The 20910-nt window shown below is 38.8% G+C and overlaps 1 protein-coding gene across 1 annotated transcript in view; it reads right to left on the bottom strand.

The window, feature by feature from the left end:
- Window positions 1-18719, bottom strand: part of HERC2 (HECT and RLD domain containing E3 ubiquitin protein ligase 2) — a 299399-nt gene extending 280680 nt beyond the window's left edge. The window contains exons 1-3 of the mRNA XM_037832807.1: window positions 18610-18719; window positions 17901-18003; window positions 2759-2873 (exon numbers count right to left, since the gene is read on the bottom strand). Of these exons, the coding sequence (XP_037688735.1) occupies window positions 2759-2873; window positions 17901-17972 (187 nt within the window). The 5' untranslated portion in view covers window positions 17973-18003; window positions 18610-18719. The remainder of the gene's footprint in view (window positions 1-2758; window positions 2874-17900; window positions 18004-18609) is intronic.
- Between the last annotated feature and the right edge of the window lie 2191 nt (window positions 18720-20910).

Genomic DNA, 20910 nt, shown 5'->3' with positions numbered 1-20910 from the left:
TATAGAGCCTAGCTCAAGGCTGTCTCTGAGATGTATGGCCCCAAAAAGAAACACAAATGGTTACTACACGGAAGATAGCTTTCTTACCTCATCAGTAAGCCCAGAAAATTCCAAATGTGATTGCAAAAGAAAGTAAGGTAAGTTTATCCCAGGGGAAAGTACAAATGATTAGAAGCCAATATTTTCTCAGAAAATGATTCAGAAACAAAATGAAAGGAATCGATGCTTGACAACAATGAACCCACCCACATGTGATCATATGTGGGAGAAAGTATTCAATCCCTTAGGGAAAATACATACAGTACAGAAAACTGTATACTTGAGAAACTTCCACTCTAATCTGTATTTTCTGTAAGTATTTTCATACTTACTAATGTATAATGTAGTCTTAAACACTGAACTTTGTATGTATAAACATGTGTGAATGATTTTCTAATAATAAAAGGCACACATCAAGCTCAAAAAAAAAGAAACAGACTTTTACTAAATGCCAAAAAAATGACCCCCAAAAAACATTAATTTGGGGCTTACATAAAGGATAAGTATGGGGTTTTTTTAAGTAAAACAGGAAAGACAAAAAAAAAAACAAAAAAACATTGTAACCACACGATTTTAAAAGAACAGAGAACATAAAACTATTTATCAATTGTAATTGATAAAAAACATACTTTGGATTTTCCATGTAATTAGTTTCTCTCAGAGCATCTCTTAAAACTAGAGTTCCAACGAAAACATTTTGGGAAACACTTTAATCCATTAACAAATAATGAAGGTCTGGGAAGAAGAGGTATAAATCTTTTAAAAATATACAGGATGATAAAACTGAATCCTATGGTGGGCAACATCCATGATCAACTGTACAAATACTAGAAATCGCTTCCATGAACCAGAACAAATATATGACAATACAATTAGAAGTTAGTAATAGAGGGGCACATAGGGAAGAACTATATACCTATTACAAACTATATACTACAGTTAGTAGTATTTCAACATTTTTTTCATAAATAGTAACAAATGTACTATACCAATACTACGAGTCAACAATTGAGGGGGGTTGCTTAGGGATAGGGGAGGATTAGAGTTTCCTTTTCTTTTTTTCTTTTTTCATCTTTCACTTTATTTCTTGTCTGGAGTAATGAAAAGTTTCTAAAAATTGAACAAAAATTAAGTGTGATGGATGCACAGCTGTATGAGGGTACCCAGGGGCAAGTGATTGTACACTTTGGATCTTTGGATAATTGTATGGTATCTGAACAATCTCAACAAAAATGAAAAAAAAAAAAAAAAATACAGGATGAACTACTGATCCACACCAAAAAAAAATAAAAATAGAAAAAGAAAAGAAAAAAGGATTAATACAATAAAATTAATCAGAGTAAAAGAAGCCAGACATAAAAGAATACATACTGCATGAATCCATCTACATGACGTTCTAGAATAGGCAAAACTAATCTACAATGGAACAATATCAGACCAGTAGATGCCTTTAGAGTAGTGGAGGAAGGGGCAGAGGGAACTTTTTGAGTAAGAATAATGTTGAAAGAGATTTAGGTTACAAAGGTTACATTTGTCAAAACTTGTAAAATCGTAAACTAAAATATATACATTTCATTATGCATAAATTTTACCTCATAGATAAAAACCTAAAACTATACGAGTTAACAATATGCATAAAGGGTTTAAGGAAGATGGGTAAGATGGATGGACAGAAGAATGGAGAATCAGGGAGATCTGTGATATATAACTGGAATGAAATGCTGGTGGTAAGGATGCAGGGGGTGAGGCTACTCACTGTATAAATCTTTCAATTATTCTGTATGTTTGGAAATTTTCGTAATAAAATATCAGAATAACTAGGTTTAACTTTGCTAGATGCTGTAACCAAAAAGATATACTAATGCTTACATAAGTCATTCTTCACATTCTTTTAATTTTCCCCTTCATTTTCCAATGTACTCACAAGTCAACACTACTCCAATTTGTTCCACAAGGGGAAAAAATACCTACTTTCTAGAGTGTTTTTATCTATCTTGATGACTTTCAAATAGTGACACCAACAAACTAGAGCAGTGATTCTCAACCAGAACGTTTTACAAATATAAAGGCCCAAAACCATATCCCCAAGATTCAGATTTAATAGGTCTGGGACAGGTACAGGCATCCATTTTTTTTTAGCTTCAGTGGTGATTCTGATACACAGCCGAAGTCAAAAACAACTGAATTAGAGTCTTGTTGAATTTTCCTAACTACAGGACTAAACAAGATTGTTCATTGGTATTTCCTTGCTTGGGGCTAAAAAACAAGAAAATATGAAATCAGATCCAGTCCAAAGACCAAAGACTTCAAATAGTGACTTATATACTTCCAAAGGAGAGTCATACAGGAGAAATTTCAAGAATAATTATTTACACTCACTCTTATTATAATATTTAATATTTATAGTTAGCCAAGGAAACACATATTTCGAAAGATATCTGACGTGGAGTTCCTATAAGCTGCAAACGAGACATCAGAAGACACTACAAACGCAGAGAAGTGTTTTTGCAATGGAAAATGACTTCAATTCACACAGAATAATGACATTTACGCAGTTCATAATATTTACTATAATTTTAGAACATAATCACCGAAGTGAAAACAAAACCTCAAAAAATTATGCTCAAACATTCCTATCCCTATAACACATTCCAAAATTTTTAGAAAACACAATTTATGTTTGAAAAAATTATGTATGAAAAATACTAAAGGCCCTTACCTTTTCTAGGAGGGAGCTCTCCGTTCTGTGTTAATTCTGTTCCAGTATATATAATTTCTCCATCTTTAACCATTTCATTCCACAGACCACAGAGTCCATCTCTTGTGAATGCAAGCTAGCAACAATAAATAAGACAAGCTTACAAAGTAATCGTACTTGTATTGCAATTCTTAAAGAATGATATGAATAAAAATCTCATTTCCCTCTAGTTATTCAATCATTCAACATTTAATGAAAATCATCCAAGAAATATAGTCAAGTGAATAGGCCCAGCACAGAATAGTGTATAAAGTATGCTAACTTTTATGTAAGATATTAGGAAAAAGACACAGACATACACACACACACACAGACAGACACACACGCGCGCGCGCGCATACGTGCGCAAAATGGAAAGATAAACCAAAAACAAATAACAATGATCACCTATTGGGAGATAGGGTGGGAGACAAGTAGGGACAAATGAAAGCAAGATTTTGAGTATACTTTATATATTACTTCTAAAACATGTAAATGGTTTTCATCTTCAAAAATTGAAGTTAAATCATAATAAAAGCAAAACCTACACCTGGAAGCAAGCAAATTAACGTATGTATCAAAGAGAAAAATATTTCATGGGACTTTCGAATTACACATCATTAGTAGGAATACTCTAAGGAAAAAAAACTTTAAAATCTTGCTTTTTGGTCATATTGATAATCATAATACTGGTATTGTAATTTTAAAACAATTGTATGTATATTGTATAAGTATGTTAATGTTACTAGAATCTAAGGTTTTAAGTGTAAAAGAAATAAAAATGAAAGAAATTTCAAAAAACAATGTGAATTGGAAATAGTAATAAGAACTTTATTTTTTAATACATTTGCTTGCCCTGTCTTTGGAAAAGACCTAGAACCAATGACATGTAATAGCAATGAGTACTTTTTAAGTACCATTCCCTACTAAAAGGAACCAGGGCTCTTGAAAGAAAAGGCTGATTCCAGGGCTAAGGCAGACATAATGAGCCTGGAATTTCTTGTGCTTCCTCAAAAACTAATGGGGACTCCTACTGGCCAAATTTGAAACAAATAAGGGCAGCAAAATTAACTGTAATGGACTGCAAAAGTAAATAAAATTCCATAAGTCTATAGTGATATTCAAGGAAAAAGCAAAAACAAAGCCCTCATCTGTCAGTATTTTTAAGTCACAGAAGGCTTCCAGAGCAAAGGCCAAAGCAGAGCACGGAAGGCAGATGGGGAAAGGGAGCAGTGCAAAAGGCAGGTGTAACAGAAGCCCTCTATCCAACACAAAAGACCTTTAGCATAAACCACACTCATGAAGCATCTACTACAGTTTCCAGTTTCCATTTCTTTAAAATGAAGCAAGAATTTGTGGTGCTGTCTCAGTACAGATTTCTAGATTGTTATGATTTTTTCCCAATTCTTTAAAGTTCTCTACCACCTAATCTGCAGGAGATTTTTTAGAATCTCACTTTTATCCAAGCATCTGTGCTAGGCAAAATTCTAAGATGGCACACCCAATCCCCACCCCCTGGTGGGTACACGCTGCATTATCTCCTCCCCCAGTGTGGATGCACTATGAATCTGATGTGATGCCATGTCCATGATTAGGTTTGGAACCCTCATTAGGCAAAAGTGAAGGGATTTTGCATAGTAATTAAGGTCCCAAATCAGCTGATTTGTAATTAACCCAAAGAGAGATTATCCTGGGTAGCCTGACTACAGTTGCAAGTCCTTAAAAAAGGGACTGGGCCCTCCTGAAGAGATCCTCTCCTGCAGGCCTCAAGGGAACCAGCAGCCACATTGTGAACTATTATGGAGAGGGGCAGCTCTAGAGCTGAGGGCTTCAGCCCTACAACCACAAGGAATTGCACTATGCCAACAACCTGGGTGAGCTCCAATGAGGACCCAAAGCTCTGAATGAAAACACAGCCTGCCAATACCTTGAGTCCAGGCGGTGAGGATCTAAGCAGATAACCCAGCTAAGCCATGCCTAGACTCCTGACCCACAGAAACTGTGAGATTATAAATGGGTGATGCATAAAGCTGATTAATTTGTGGTTGGACACTTGTCGCATGGCAACAGAAAACTAACACAGTTTTGTTCTACAAAGCAACTAAGTTTTGTAGAAGCAACAGCTTTCTTTGAACACTCACAACTCTTCACATCAATAACAAGATAACTAGCATTAACATACCCAGGACCTAAAAAATGACTCTTGGTATATGTATCAACTGGCAGGGGAGAAATAAACTCCTTTCCAAAGAGACCCATGAGCATTCAGGGCCCCTGAGATTTAATGAGGGAATGGAAAGGATGGGCTCATCTGCTCATTCAGTTAAGAGGGCAGCTAAGGAGCTGCTGCTGTGGTTCAGCCCAATCCCCACACCACAGCAGCCACACATATAAGGCTGAGAGGCCACACCAAAGAGCCTCCTATGTGCTTCCAGAAGTGACATGCCATCTTGGGGCACTCAAGGAAATGAAGGATATATGCCTTAAAGTAGTAACTCAGTATCAATATAATGAATGGAAAAAGGAGGAAGAAGCCAGAAACAAAGAAAACAAATTAGAAGCCCATTGCCAAGAGTACAAAAACACAAGGGATGAAAGCCTAAACTGAGACAGGGAGAACAGAGATTTAAGATCAAAAGTGACAGGTTAGATATGAAAGGGCAAAGGGGGCACAGGAAACAGACTAGGAATTGAGAGAAAATTAACTCAGTTTTAACCACTGAGATTTGTACTAACTACTGAACATAAACCAGGAGAGCTCCCACCACTCCCCCACCCTCCACCCTCACACACAAGCTGGAAATACCAATCCAGATCTTAGCAGAGTGTTCAGGTATCAAGATTTAAATTTGGAAGTCATTAGCAAATGAGTTCCAGATAATGGCCTGGAGGAGATGCAAACACCCAGGAACAGGGTGGACCAACATCCTCAAGTCCGACTGACACTGGAATTACCCAAAAAGCTGCTGAACACTTTGTATGGCTGAGGTCCAAGCATCAATATTTTTGAAAGTTCCTCAGGTAGCCAAGGTTGACAAAATTAACATCAGAGCTATTTAAAAGAAGAGAGAAAAAGAGACAAAAGATGAAACCTTTCAATAGGCCAAGGAAGAAGCCCAGATGAGGACAGAAACAAGAATTACCACTACATCCCATTCTTTCATCACTTGGATGGCACCAGGAGGGAAGGGGGTAGGGCAGAAGCTCTAAGGAGTGACAAAGGCATTTTTGGAAATGGGGACTTAATACATAAAATAGTGCAGAGGAGTCGGTTTTGAGGGGCATGTATGGAAACCAGGCACAGACATGATTAAGACAACTCCAAGGACAGGGGTTCAGGATCTTACAGGAATTCAGAGGAAGGAGGAACATTACTAAGGCAATAAAGCAAAGCAACCTTTGTGGAGGAAGGTCTGGAAAGAGCTGGACTGTCAACAGGAAGAAGTGAAGCCCAGTGGGAAAGCACTCCAGGAAGACACTGGAAAGGGTGCAAAGGATCTTTTTTTTTTTTTTTTTTTTTTAATCTTTATTTTATTGAGATATATTCACATACCACGCAGTCATACAAAACAAATCATACCTTCGATTGTTTACAGTACCATCACATAGTGGTACATTCATCACCCAAATCAATCCCTGACACCTTCATTAGCACACACACAAAAATAACAAGAATAATAATTAGAGTGAAAAAGAGCAATTGAAGTAAAAAAGAACACTGGGTACCTTTGTCTGTTTGTTTCCTTCCCCTATTTTTCTACTCATCCATCCATAAACTAGACAAAGTGGAGTGTGGTCCTTATGGCTTTCCCAATCCCATTGTCACCCCTCATAAGCTACATTTTTATACAACTGTCTTCGAGATTCATGGGTTCTGGGTTGTAGTTTGATAGTTTCAGGTATCCACCACCAGCCACCCCAATTCTTTAGAACCCAAAAAGGGTTGTCTAAAGTGTGCGTAAGAGTGCCCACCAGAGTGACCTCTCGGCTCCTTTTGGAATCTCTCTGCCACTGAAGCTTATTTCATTTCCTTTCATATCCCCCTTTTGGTCAAGAAGACGTTCTCCATCCCACGATGACAGGTCTACATTCCTCCCCGGGAGTCATATTCCACGTTGCCAGGAAGATTCACTCCCCTCGGTGTCTGATCCCACGTAGGGGGGAGGGCAGTGATTTCACCCTTCAAGTTGGCTTAGCCAGAGAGAGAGGGCCACATCCGAGCAACAAAGAGGCACCCGGGAGGAGGCTCTCAGGCACAACCACAGGGAGGCCCAGCCTCTCCCCCGCAGCAACCGTCCTCCCAAGGGCAAAACCCGTGGTAGAGGGCTCAACCCATCAAACCACCAGTCCCCCACGTCTGTGGTCAGGGTGCAAAGGATCTTGAGGGGGAAAAAAATTCTGGGAATAGCTGGAAAATATTCAAAGCATTGACAGGAACAGGGAATGTAAAGGAAACATAGTAAAAATCACTTTAATTTGTAAATTAAGAGTATCTGTCCAAGTGTCCATAAGTAGCTTGTTCTCATTAGTAACTAACTTACATAAAAATTCCCAATGGGTGAAAATATAGGTCTTTAAATTTTCTTCAGCTTGTGTTGGTGCAGGACACAGATGTTTCTAATTAGTAGTACTAGGTATTGTAGTAGTACTTTTCCAATTAGCTTTCACGTTCCTATTTCACGTTCCTATTTCACGTTCCTATTTCCTAAAAAGAACCCAGCAGGTGAGTAGTAAGAGGCCCATTCTGGTGGTCAGTAAACTGAAGCTCATAGGTTCAATTACTTGACCAAGGCTCACACAACTTTGAAGTTGTCAGAAGGAGGGGAACAAAACTAACTCTCAAGTTTGTCCTCTTCCCACCAACACCATCATATTCATCCACTGCCAGCAGCCATCTGCGGCTTTTCTTAGTCCTGAAGAAAAAGACTAAGTACCTACTGAAGATACGACAACACATCAATTCCCAAGAATTTTAAAAATGGATTTCTCGAACAACAAGAAAGGTCAGACAAAAACATAAAATACACCTGTTTGAAGACATCAAGTTACCAAGGCAATGAACAAAGTGCAAACCAAAGACTTGAGAGAGGGAGAAAGCAACCAGAGAACCTAAAGCTGCTTTCCCCACAGAGGCACATGCCAATCCTGAGAGCAGACCTGAGGTCAAGAAGCTGAGCAGAGTTCCTGATGGATTCCCAGGGCTGGGAGAGACGAGGCTGGAGCCCAGGTTCTGCCTGGAGACCTGGTACACCTTGAAGGGCCACACACAAGAAGTACAGGTGAATTGGAAATAGGTCAGCCTTCACAGCGAATGAACTCATCTCTCAATCATCTCAATCCCCAACTGAAAGGAGGTGATCTGGGATTGCTAATGCCCCTAGCCTAGTAAATAATCTGAAGGAAGAGCCTCAAATTATCCTTATAATTGTACAATGTCTAGAACTTCAACTGAAAAATGAAAATGAAAAAAAAAAAAAACAAAAAAAACAGAAGACAACAGAAACAGATCAAGAGAAGATCCAGAAAACAGAAATATAGATGCAGGCTTTGTCCTAAAAGGACAGCCTGTGGAATGGATTCAAGTATTTAGCAGATGCCAGCCCAGGGCAGTGAAGTTGAAGGGGAAATGGGGGAAGTGGGACAAGAAAACATGGAACAACATTATGCAATATGTTACTACCAACACTGGCAAACTGCAACCCACAAGCAAAATCTGGCCTGCCCAAAAGCTAACAATGGCTTTTACATTTATTTTTCTACAGTTGAAAAATAATCAAAAGAAAAATGCTATTTTGTGCCATATGAAAATTAACATAGCACTCAAATTTCAGTGTCCAAAAATAAAGTTTTATTGGCACACATCCTCACTCGGTTTATATATTGTCTCTGGCTTCTTTCGCACTACAATGGCAGAGGTGACTAGTTATTGCAGAGAATATGCCCTGCAATGTTTACAATCTGGCCCTTTAAAGAAAAAGTTTGCTGAATCCCATGTTACTGTGTTGGCCACCACGTCACAACAAACTAGAGATAAAACCGCTTGCTCAGCAGGCACATTCACTAGGCTTATGATATGCTACAAGGAGAAACCACATCACAGAGCAATCCAAAAAGGGAAGATAATGGGGAAATTTAAAAACCCAGTCCCCTTACCTCATAGGTTCACCAATAGGTGAACATTCACCCCGTAGGGAGCTAGTGCTCATCCACCCACCCCACCCCCACCAAGCTAGATCACCTGGCTCCTTACTAGACACTCAGGAAGCCATAACCCAACCCATGCTCTGCTGTGTGACAAGACATCTGAGCCTGGAGGTGGAAAGGACAACCAAGTAGGTGAGCAGTGGGTCAGGAAGTAGACACCAACAGAAAGGGCAGAAGACAGGCAGTCAAGGGATCTAAAGGGCAAACAAAGTTTGTAAACAAACTTTTAATCTTGTATGCTCAAACAATTAAAAGACCAAACTGAAAATGTCAGCAGAGAAGAAAACTAAAAAAAAAAAGTTATCAAGCATGACAGTTACATGAGTTAAATAAACTGTCAAAATACTTAAAACATTTAAAACAGTTATATCTTACCATATACACTTATATCCCAATAAAGTTGATCTTTAAAAAAACATTCATGTCAATTCTAGAAGTAAACAATATAATATCAAAAATTAAGAACTCAGTGGATGGAATTAAAAGCAGATTGGGGGATTTTTACTAGATATGCAGGGGGGGTTCAACATAGGAAAATCAATTAATATAATATACCACATTTTTAGAAGAAAAAAAAACCACACGATCATTTCAACTGACACAGAAAAGGCATTTGACAAAATTCAGCACCCCTTACTGATTAAAACATTCAGAAAACAAGGAATAGAAGGAAACATCCCAAACATGATAAAGGGCATATATGAAAAACCCACAGCTAACATCATACTCAGTGGTGAAAGATCATAAGCTATCCCCATAAGATCAAGGACAAGGATGCCCACTGTCACCACTGTCATTCAAAATCATAGTGGAAATTCTAACCAGAGTGATTAGGCAAGAGAGAGAAATAAAAGGTATCCAAATAGGACAGGAGGACGTAAACTTCTCCCTCTTTGCAGATGACAAGATTCTCTACATAGGAAATCCTGAGAAATCCACAACAAAGCAATCAGAACAAATAAGTGAATTTAGCAAAGTAGGAGGGTATAAGATCAACACACAAAAATCAGTGGTGTTCTATACAGTGGTAATGAACAATCTGAGGAAGAAATCAAGAAAAAAAATCCATTTACAGTATCAACTGAAAGAATCAAATATCTTAATTGTTATATTTATGTATTATCATTCTTGCCCTTCACTAACCCATGAACTAGCATACTCTCAAGGGCAAAAGCTGCCTTACTCATCTATGTAGTTCAGTAACACACCATCTTGACTCTGGGCTAGGCATTATTTCTTGGTTAAAAATATGATTAGCAGCACTAACAGTTCTTGTAGAACTCAATGACACAGTAAAAATGGCTGGCTAGCTGTACTAGGTACAGCTCATACCACATCACATCATCCCTGTTTATGAGTCTGTCTTCCCAACTGACTGCGGGTGCCTTTTGGGCAGGATCTGTTTCTCATCCTCATCTCCCTGGTGTTTAACAGACTGGGAGAATACATTTTCAAGAAATGTCTGAGGAATAAATTAGTCCATTTTTAAGTGTTATTACTCAAAATTATTTTTTTTAACCCCGGGTATGTTTTTTAATTCCTGACAATGCAGCAATGCTCAAATAGCCCTGACCTCACTGACATGAAACGACAGGTGGATAATTAGCATTCTATAAAACAATCTAGTTATTCCCAGCTTAACAAACAAAAATGAGGAATCTACCCACAGTTGCTAAAAGCATTTGAAACTAATTAGAAGCACAAAGTTGGAAATAGTAGAGGAAAAACACAATATTCAGAATACAAATTATTCCCATGTTAGAGAGGACTATTAATTGTTTTACCGTAAAGGTACATTTGAAAACTAGTAAAATTATATAATTTTAAATTTCAAAATCTAAATATTTAACAGTAAACTCAGCTATGTAATTTTAATTTAATCTTGTGGTAAAAATTACACAGAACTATATATTGCTTTTCTTTTCATTCCCATTCAATTTCTCCATCAAAGAAAAATTTGGTTCTGAAAATTACTCTAGTTGGAAAGACATAAAACATTACTGAAAAAACACGAGGCATCCGTTTTGGGGTCGTCATCGTTTTTCTTAAACTGAAATAACAGCAGAGCAAAGTTTTCATTGGAAGATTTTTTTCTCATATGGACACAGGGACAGCTATATTAACAATTCTACGTAATACTTTGAATAAAACTGACAAAATGTCATATGCCATCTTATTAAGCCCTCTTTTTAATCATGTAATTTTGTAAGCAGGTATTTTTCATATTGAGGCAGCTATATTTATACATTAAGAAGTATAAGAATCCCTTTTATAATCTATTCCTAAAAACATCAATTAAATTACCTATTGATACAAAATTCCTTTATTTCCACATCACATCTATCAAATGGATTGTTAATCAGAAAATCTGAGAATAGATGTTACTAAGATTTATGGTTACATGTTTTAATCTACTGATATTCCTAAGCACAAGTGATGATATTTATATTTAATAATTTTAAGTTTAATTTTAAAAGCTAACTTTTATGTTTAGCCATTCTAAATTTGTGATTAGAAGAAGACACAAATGAACATCCCAAGTTTAACTACTGATACACTCAACAACTTGGATGCACCTCAAGGGCATTATGGTGAATGAACAAAGCCAATGTCAAAAGGTCACATATCCTATGGCATTCTAGAAATGACAAAATTATAGGATGGAAAACAGATTAGTGGTTGCCAGGGGTTAGGGATAGTGGGGAATAAGGAAGGAGAGGGTGTGACTATAAAGGGGTAACAGGAAAGAGATATTTGCTGTGAAGCAACAGTTCTGTATCTTTACTACACGTGATAAAATGGCATTGAACTACACACACCCATTGTACCAATGCTAATATTCTGGTTTTGATACTGTCTTATAGTTACATAAGATGTAACCACTGGGGGAGTATGGGACCAATCTGGGTGAAGGACACCCAGTACCTCTCTGTTTTATCTTTACAATTTGCTGTGAGTCTTTCAAAATAAAAAGTAAAAAAAAAAAAAAAAATTCTTCATACATACCCAATTTCATGCTCCATTTCAAAGAAATCAAAAACAGAAACTATAGGGGATTCACCTGAGTATGGTTCATGCAAGGAAGAGCAGGATAACTCCCACTGTTGGACATATACTCAAAGACATGGCCTTAGCTTTACATCAAGAGTGGTAAACAAATACGTATATATGTTTTATGAATAAAAGACTTGGCTTTTAAGGTATCATGTACCATCTTTCATGGTTCCTTTTCTTGATTTACTTTTTGGTTAACCGGAAAACTACCAATCACATGAGACAGGTGGACTTTTACTGTAAAAATTAAAATGGTGATGATGCAGCTAACATCTCTTAAGCTCTATATTTTATTTCCTCTTCAAGAAAGTAGTGGAGGAAAACATAGCAATTCAAGTGATTCCACACAACAATCAGAAAAGGATGTTTGAAGAATTAAAGAACGATATATATATAAAAAACAAATATATGCTTGGTATATACTGGGCACCCCAGTAGAGGCAAGGTCCTAAGCCTGAAGCAGAAGGCCCAACCAATATAAGAAAGTCTAGGATTGGTGTTCCTTATGTTACACACATATTAAAAGTTTTCATGGTCTCCAAAAGTTTTTCCTTTCTAAAGTCACTAAAAATTCCAATGGCATTCCAAAAGCAAAAATTAATATCTGTAGATTTGGATGGATTGTATGATGTATGAATGTATTTCAAAATTGTATTAAAAAGGAAAAAAAAAAACTTATGGAAAACAGATTTGCTAAATTCTATGGCTAAGAAACATCTTTCTATCCCAAGTACCATTTATTAACCATCGATCAATTCTGCTCCCAATATAAAGCCTCAAGTAAGGAATGGGGAGCTTCTCACTCCAGGTGGGAGAGCATCCCCAACACGATTGGGGTAAAATGTGTCAGCACAAGGCTTTCATACACAATAGGTATCTGTATCTATGTAACTCCTTAGGGTAACAACTACATTCATGTCTCACATTTAATAAGCAATGCTGGAGAAACTATAAAATAAGGGTCACCAATCACTATTTTCATGCTTTTAAATAGCTCCATTACCCATAACACATTTTTTCTCTGATGCATAAGTCAAAACCTAGGTCTCTTCACCTATTCCTAGTAGTCTGGAAGACTTTGTGAATAATTGGAAATGTCTAAGAAAGATCAAGCTTTGTGTATTATACCGAAAAAAATCAAAAGTGCAATGACAAGCACTCTAGGTATAAATGGTACCTCCATCTATGTATAACTGATAGATTCATTATAGGCATTTAATTCAGCATTAAACTGGTTTTAATTTAACGTGCTAAAACTCATATTTTGAAGTTATTAAATTATGATTCTTAAGAAAAATAAAGCTTTATTAGTTAAAGTTCTTTACTTCAACAGGTCTCTTAAGACACACAAATACTAATATAAAAACAATTCTTAAAACAAGTTTACCTGAAGAATCAAGAGGTCATTCTGGAGGTTAGTCTTATGCAAGCTTCAGCCAGATATTGCAAATTGCCACAGTACACCAAGCCCCAACCAAGGGTATTACTGAAAACCCTAGGGAGTGCACTGGGCTCTATTTAAATCTCTATACAAGTTTTTCTTAGTAACTTTATTTTTTTCAGAAACTTAAGGCCTCCAGATTGATCCTGTGCCAGATAAGCTCTGAAAGAGGTACCAATCTCTCCAAGAACATCAACCAGTTTCATTCCTCTACCCCATAAAGTTAACACCCCTTTCCAACAGCAAGAAGTTAAAATGTTCATTGTGCAGATATCCCTGAAGATTGAGAGAATGATCAAATGAGAGGGAGGAGGTGTAACTGAAAAATAAGGATTAAACAAATGATTATGACTACTCTAGCTCATTATGTAGATATTTCTTTTCAGTTTCTAGTATATTAGAATACCTAGAAGGAAATACCAGAAACTGCTGAGCTGTAATCCAGCATCCCTTATCTTTAATAATGACTATATAGCTATATAACAAAAAACAAACAACAAAAAAGGTGAGCCTCCTGTGTTTGTATGGATCTACTTTTGGATATGTTGTTCTGTTCCACTGATCGATATATCTATCTCTGACAATACTACACTGCCTTAGTTTACCTACCTTTATTGTGAGTCTTAAAATCAGGTACAGTGCAAATACTACAAGGTCAATAAGGGTGGAGATAAGGGGTATGGAATGTTTTGGGTTTTCTTTTTTTATTTCTTTTTCTGGAGAATGCAAATATTCTAAAACTGATAATGGTGATGAATGCACAACTATGTGATGATACTGTGAACCACTGATTATATACTTTAGATGGATTGTATGGTGTGAGAATATATCATAATAAAATTACATTAAAAAAAAAAGCTTGCCTGAATCTCAAGATTTCAGAAGGATTATCTTCCCCCACCATACTTTAAAATACATATATATATATTTAAAAAAAACAGTAATTGCTAAATAAAAGTAAATGATCAAACTAAACCAAACTGAGACTGACTATTCTGCCAATTCTTAAAACAATTCTTTGTGCTCTGTTTCGTCTAACATTATACCATTAATAACAATCCCATCAGCTATAGTTCAGTTCTAAAAACTTGACTCTTAGACTGCCTGGTACTCAAAACCTGTCTAAAAAAAAAAAAAAAAGAAAGAAAGAAATAGGGAAGGGAAATAAAACTTCACCACTAGTATCTTTTATCAATTCCTTATATACTCCATGATTCTTGATGAACAGTCATACACTATGCAAGATTTTATAAAATAAAATAGATTACTTTAAAAATACTTAAAATGGTTAACCTCAAGGAGAAGGGAAAAAAATATATTTGTATTACAAAATTTTTCAGACACTTCTTTTTGATATGGTAATATGGAGTTTCAAAAGTAGCTTTTTCAAACCATTTGCAAGAAAAACTGGCTTAAAGAATAGTTTACAGCAATATTACCACTAGTTATTTAATAATTCGGGGCAAGCTTTATCTTATTAAATCAAAACATTAGAATCTAAGGCCAACATTCCGTTTCCACTTGTTACTGATGTGAAAATTTGGGCACTCTTCTTTAAAGACCAGTCACAAATATAAAACAAACAGCTCATCTGAAAGAACCCTTGTCTCTCCAGCAAGGCAATTACCATAAAATAAGTGAGTTTCTGCAGGACATAATAAATTACTGCATGTCACATCATCAATTTTCCCCTCACAGTTAACTGAACATTTCAAAAACTATCACTAAACAAACAACAGTCAGGAAGATATAGTTTAAGAGTGATCCAGACTTCTTTAAAAAATAATAATAGGAAAACACGTTGCCTAACTAGACCTCAAGCTTGCTGCAATTACAAATAACTGTAATTATAACAGCCTACAAAAATAACCTACAAAAACCAATTAAGAAAATAACCTACAAAAACAGCTATAAAATCTCATGCAATAAAAGGTACATTTTACGTTATAGGAAATAAACCTGCTTCTCTAATATGGCAAGGTCCAATTCACATCCCGTTATATATCCGGAAATTTTTTTTTTTTTTAACCAGAAAACTGGAGGCAGGAACACGCCGAGAAAAAGGCATGTCAAAACCCCACCTGTAATGTGGAGAAAGAGGCACACTTATTCATTGTTAGTGGGAATGTAGAATGGTGCAACCACTCTGGAAGACAGTATGGAGGTTCCTCAGGAAGCTAAATATAGATTTGCCATATGACCCAGCTATTCCATTGCTGGATATATACTCAGAGGAACTGAAACTTAAGACACAAACAGACATTTGTAAACCAATCTTTATTGCAGCATTATTCACAATTGCCAAGAGATGGAAACAGCCCAAATGCCCATCAAAGGACGAGTGGATAAACAAACTGTGGTATATACACATGATGGAATATTATGCAGCTGTAAGACAGAACAAAGACATGGATCATGTAATAATGTGGATGAACCTTGAGGACATTATGTTGAGTGAAGTCAGCCAGAAACAAAAGGACAGATTCTGTATGGTCTCACTAACATGAACAGACATTAATGAACAAACTTTGGGAGTTAAAAGCTGACAACACAGGTGACCAGGAGATAGAAAGAGGGCAGAGATCAGCCATTTGATGCTGAAGGACTACAGAACGTTTAGGATTGATTGCATAGATCCAGAAATAGATAGCATAATACTGTGTGATGGTAGCACGGTACTGTAAGTACACTGAACAAAGATGTCTGTGAGTAAAGCTGAAAGAGGTGGGATAGGAGAATGTATGACACCAGAGGCAAAGATAGATGATAAAGACTGGGACTGTATAAAGTGGCAAAAACTGGAGTGGCCAATGACTGTTACTAAATATACAAATATAAAAATCTTTTTGCATGTGGGAAAGCAAATGAATGTCAACCATGTAGAAATTTGAAAAAGGGATGGTATTCAGGAAAAAACATAATCGAAGCAAACTTGAGTCTATGGTCCACAGTAACATTGTAATATACCTCCATTAAATGTAACAAAGGCAATATGCCAATGTTAAATGTATATGAGAGGGGGATATAGGGGAGTCATATGGGATTCTTGGTAGTGGTGTTATTTGCTGTCCTTAGTAGTATATTGTATTGTATGACATGTTATTTTTCTTTTTATCATTTTTTCTTATTGCTAAAAAAAAAAAAAAAAAAAAAAAAAAAACAATTTTTCTTGTAGTAATAAGTATGTTCAAATGCTGATTGTGGTGATAAATGTACAACTTTATGATGATACCATGAACAACTGATTGTACACTGTGGATAAATGTATGGTATGTAAATATAACTCTATAAAATTGTAGGAAAATATATATATAGGAGTAAAAGTGTTGGAGAAAACATGGTGAGAGGGATGATGCCTCACCAATATGGACTAACTACAATGTGTAAACTCAGAATTGAATCTTAGAACATAGCCTAACGTGGACAAAATAACTGTAATAGTCCCTAGATTGTAAGCTCTTACAGCAGTTAACTCTATCCCTGAAGTGTAAGGCCTATCTCTAAACTTTGAGATGCTGATCCCCTAGCATATGTTGTCACAAACATTGGGACTGGCGGTTTGATGTGCTGAGCCCTCGAGCATGGGACTTGCCCTTATGAAGCTCATTACCAGAAAGGAGAGTCTAAACTTGTATGTAATGGTGACTAAGAGTCTCCCCCTAAGTACCTCTTTGTTGCTCAGATGTGGCCCTCTCTCTCTCTAACTGAGCCATCTCGACAGGTGAACTCACTGCCCTCCCGCCTACGTGGGACCCGACTCCCAGGGGTGTAAATCTCCCTGGCAATGCAGAGTATGACTCCCGGGGATGAATGTGGACCCGGCATCGTGGGACTGAGTGTATCTTCTTGACCAAAAGGGGGATGCAAAATGAGACTAAATAGTTTCAGTGGCTGAGAGATTCCAAATGGAGTCGAGAGGTCACTCTGGTGGACATTCTTATGCACTATATAGATAACACCTCTTAGGCTTTAATGTATTGGAATAGCTAGAAGTAAATACCTGAAACTACCAAACTCCAACCCAGCAGTCTGGACTCCTGAAGACAATTATATAATAATGTAGATTACAAGGGGTGACAGTGTGATTGTGAAGACCTTGTGGATCACACCCCCTTTATCTAGTGTATGGATGAGTGGAGGAATGGGGATAAAAACTAAAGGACAAATGGGGTAAGATGGGGGGATGATTTGGGTGCTTTTTTTCACTTTTATTTTTTATTCTTGTTCTGGTTCTTTCTGATGTAAGGAAAATGTTCAGAGACAGATTGTGGTGATGAACACATAACTATGTTATCATACTGTGGACAGCGGATTATATATCATGGATGATTGTATGGTGTGTGAATGTATTTCAATAAAACTGAATTTAATAAAAAAAAGAAATTAATTTAAAAAAAAAAAAAAAAAAAAAAAAAAAAAACCCACCTGTATATCTGTCTTCAACCATTTGGAGTCAAGTCGAGCCTGGGCAGCCAGACAGAAAGAATCAGAGGGCATCTTTCCTCCAGCTTACTCCCAGCCGTCAGACCTGCAAGCAAAACAGAAAAATTGGAGACCTAAAGCTTTGTAAAAATTTCAAAAGAACCTCCCGCAGGGTTTAATAAGGTAAAAAGAGAGAAAGGGGAGAAAGGAGAGAGGAGAGGAGTAGGGAGAGGGGAAAGAGGAGGGAGGGGAAGGAGAGGGGAAAAGAAAGATGGAGACAGGGAGGAGCAGGGATTCTGTTCAGTGAAGGTAAGAGTCATACTCGGAATTCGCCCGCTTTCTTGACTACGTTGGTGAGACCTTGGGATACACGACCACAGGAGGCCCAATTAAATGTCATTACCCCTCCCTTAAATTCCAGGTACCAAATACGACAGAAAGCCCATCGTCTCAAAGGCCAATGACACCATCATGCATCTCCCGCTTTTACCCCAAACCAGTGAGTGGTACGACAAGCAAAAAATTCACCAAAATTTACGACTGCAGACTAACACAGCACAATAATCCCGTCAAAGCCGAGGGCGACGGGAGCCGCGAGCCGCAGGCGGACCGTGCAGGCCCAGCTCCCGCCGCCACGCCATGGCGCGACCGCCCACCTGGCCCGGGCCAGCCCTCCCGCCGCCGCCTTCGCCGCCGCCCGGGGACCAAGCACCTGACGCGCTGGGGACCGGGGACCGCGCCCGGGGGGTGCAGGCGAAGCAGCCAGCCGCCGCCGCTGCCTCAGCCGGTGCTCGCGATCCCAGCGCCTCCCGCGGCCGGGAGAGGAGGGCGACGCGCACACCACCTCCTCCTCCCAGCCAATCGCGGCGAGGCTGCTCCCCGGGCTCAGCCAATAGTGAAAAGGAGTCCCCTCGCCCCGCCTCCCCTCTCTCCTGATCGCGTCAGTCCTGCGATCTGAGCCAATCTTAGGCTGCAGGAGGCGGGCCTTCCGCCGCCGCGCGCACACACGCTCGGTCGTAAGCACGCTAGCTCTGGGGTTCCCTCTGTCCCAGAGCTCGCCGCTCCCGCAGGCGGGGGCCGCAGGACGTGTCAGACTGCGAGGATCGATGGCGGTGTGGGTGGGTGTGCGAGACGGGCCCGCCCTGTGATGGGGACACAGCGCGGAAGGCCGGTGAGGCCCGGAGAGTGGTGCCCACCCGGTCCGGGAGCCCTGGGCCTGAGCGGCCGGACGGCGGGGTTGTGCGCGTGGCCTCTGCGAGAGTTCCCGACTAGAGGACCGCGCCCCACCTCCTCCGCGGCTCCGCCCCAGTCCCCACAGACGTTAGTAAACCCGGCGGCCGCCCTCTGGCCGCGCAGCTTTGGGAACCCGGGCAAGGCTGGCTAAGGGTGTGGGGGCAAAACAAGACGTCATTGGGTTTCGAAAGGAGGGCAGACAAAGGCTAAATGTTTTTAACGTCAACATTTTGACATTCTTAGTATTCCTGTAAGTAGAACTACTTAAAGTGGGAGAAGAAATGGAGATGATGAGTCTGTCAGTGTGTGGTGTGCTAGGTATGATGTGTGCATACATTGCTTGACAAAAGACATTTTTGCAAACTTATTCCTTGACTTAAATATTTTTTTCTAAAATACTTTGTTAATTCTGTTCATTTTTTTCAACTTATATGTCTCACTCCGTAGTCTGTCTAGATCCATTTTGCCTTCCATTCTGCATGTAAAGCTGTATTGTCATTTACAGCACACCCTCAATGCAAATTTGCTTTCTTTCCAGCCCTGGGCAAATGATATGGCTGAAAAATTACTTGATTTGTTGTGAGAAGACCTAGCTCAAATCCCAGCTACAGCACTCTGCGCTGTATGATAAGTCATTTAGACTTGGGGGGTAATGATGTTATTGTCCGTACCAAGGGCACAGGATTTGGGCCAAAATAAAAGAGATAGGAAGAAGTCTTACCAAAACAGAAGAACCTTAACTTGGGTCTGTCAGTTGGGTTTCTCCAGGTCCAGGTATCCACCTATTACTATAACTGAAATGACTCTTATTCCAATCCTTAATGGGACAGCACAAACCTTAGTTGAGAAATGAGCAAGTGGACATTATACATATTTACTGAGTACTTACTAAAACTTAACTATGTAGTAGATAAAGTATAAGTTTTATTGCATGTATCATTTTATTTCCTTTAAATAGTCTGACTCTGCTCTCACCTCTTTAAATTGGCAGAAAGAGCTCAGGGGTCTTACAAAGGTCACAACACATGCCCTTCTAGTCTTCAGTGCATAGCGTCCATGGGCAGTATGCTCATCAAGTCTGTACAGTCCTGTGAAGCACCTTTGAGGCATCCAAGTGATTCTCTGGTGTGGTAGTCTTTCAGGGCCCACAGCCTAGGGTCCAGCCTCCGGTCTGTCCATATCCAATGCCCCATCATGGCACAGACTATCATCACCCCACCGTAGATTATTACTGCTACCCTTGGCCCCATGCAGTCAGGGGGATCCTGTTGTTAGACATGTCAGTCTCTCCTCAAAGGATTCTGTTGGGATCAAAACCAATGGCCACATAATGACCCTCCGGGACTCTCCTGCCTCCCATCCCCTCTTCATACCGGTCTTCCTCCTGTTCTTCAAACACACTGGTTTGTTCCTTGGCCTTTGCACTCATTCTTCCTAAACTCAGCCTGACATGGTCATCCCCCCAGATCTCTGCATGGCCCCCCATCATCTGCAAGTCTTTGCTCCAGTGCTACCTTCTTGTGCAACCAACTTTGACCCTTTCTCTTCCCCAATTCCCCTACCACCTTCCCTGCTTTGCTTTACTTCATAACACTTATGACCATGCAAATATATAGTGTACTTGTTCATTATTCATTTCCTGTCTCTTCCTTTCTGGAACGTAAGCTACACAAGAACTGGAACCTTGTTTGGTTGTACCTGGCACAAAGCAGGTGCTCAATAAATATGTGTTGATGAATCGGAATACATGGGACTTCCCTGACCTCAGGAAGGGTGCAAG

The sequence above is a fragment of the Choloepus didactylus genome, chromosome 4 (assembly GCF_015220235.1).
Source record: "Choloepus didactylus isolate mChoDid1 chromosome 4, mChoDid1.pri, whole genome shotgun sequence".
NCBI classification, from domain to species: domain Eukaryota; kingdom Metazoa; phylum Chordata; class Mammalia; order Pilosa; family Megalonychidae; genus Choloepus; species Choloepus didactylus.
The sequence above is the reverse complement of the archived record's forward strand: the minus strand, read 5'-3'. Positions and strand labels throughout refer to the sequence as shown.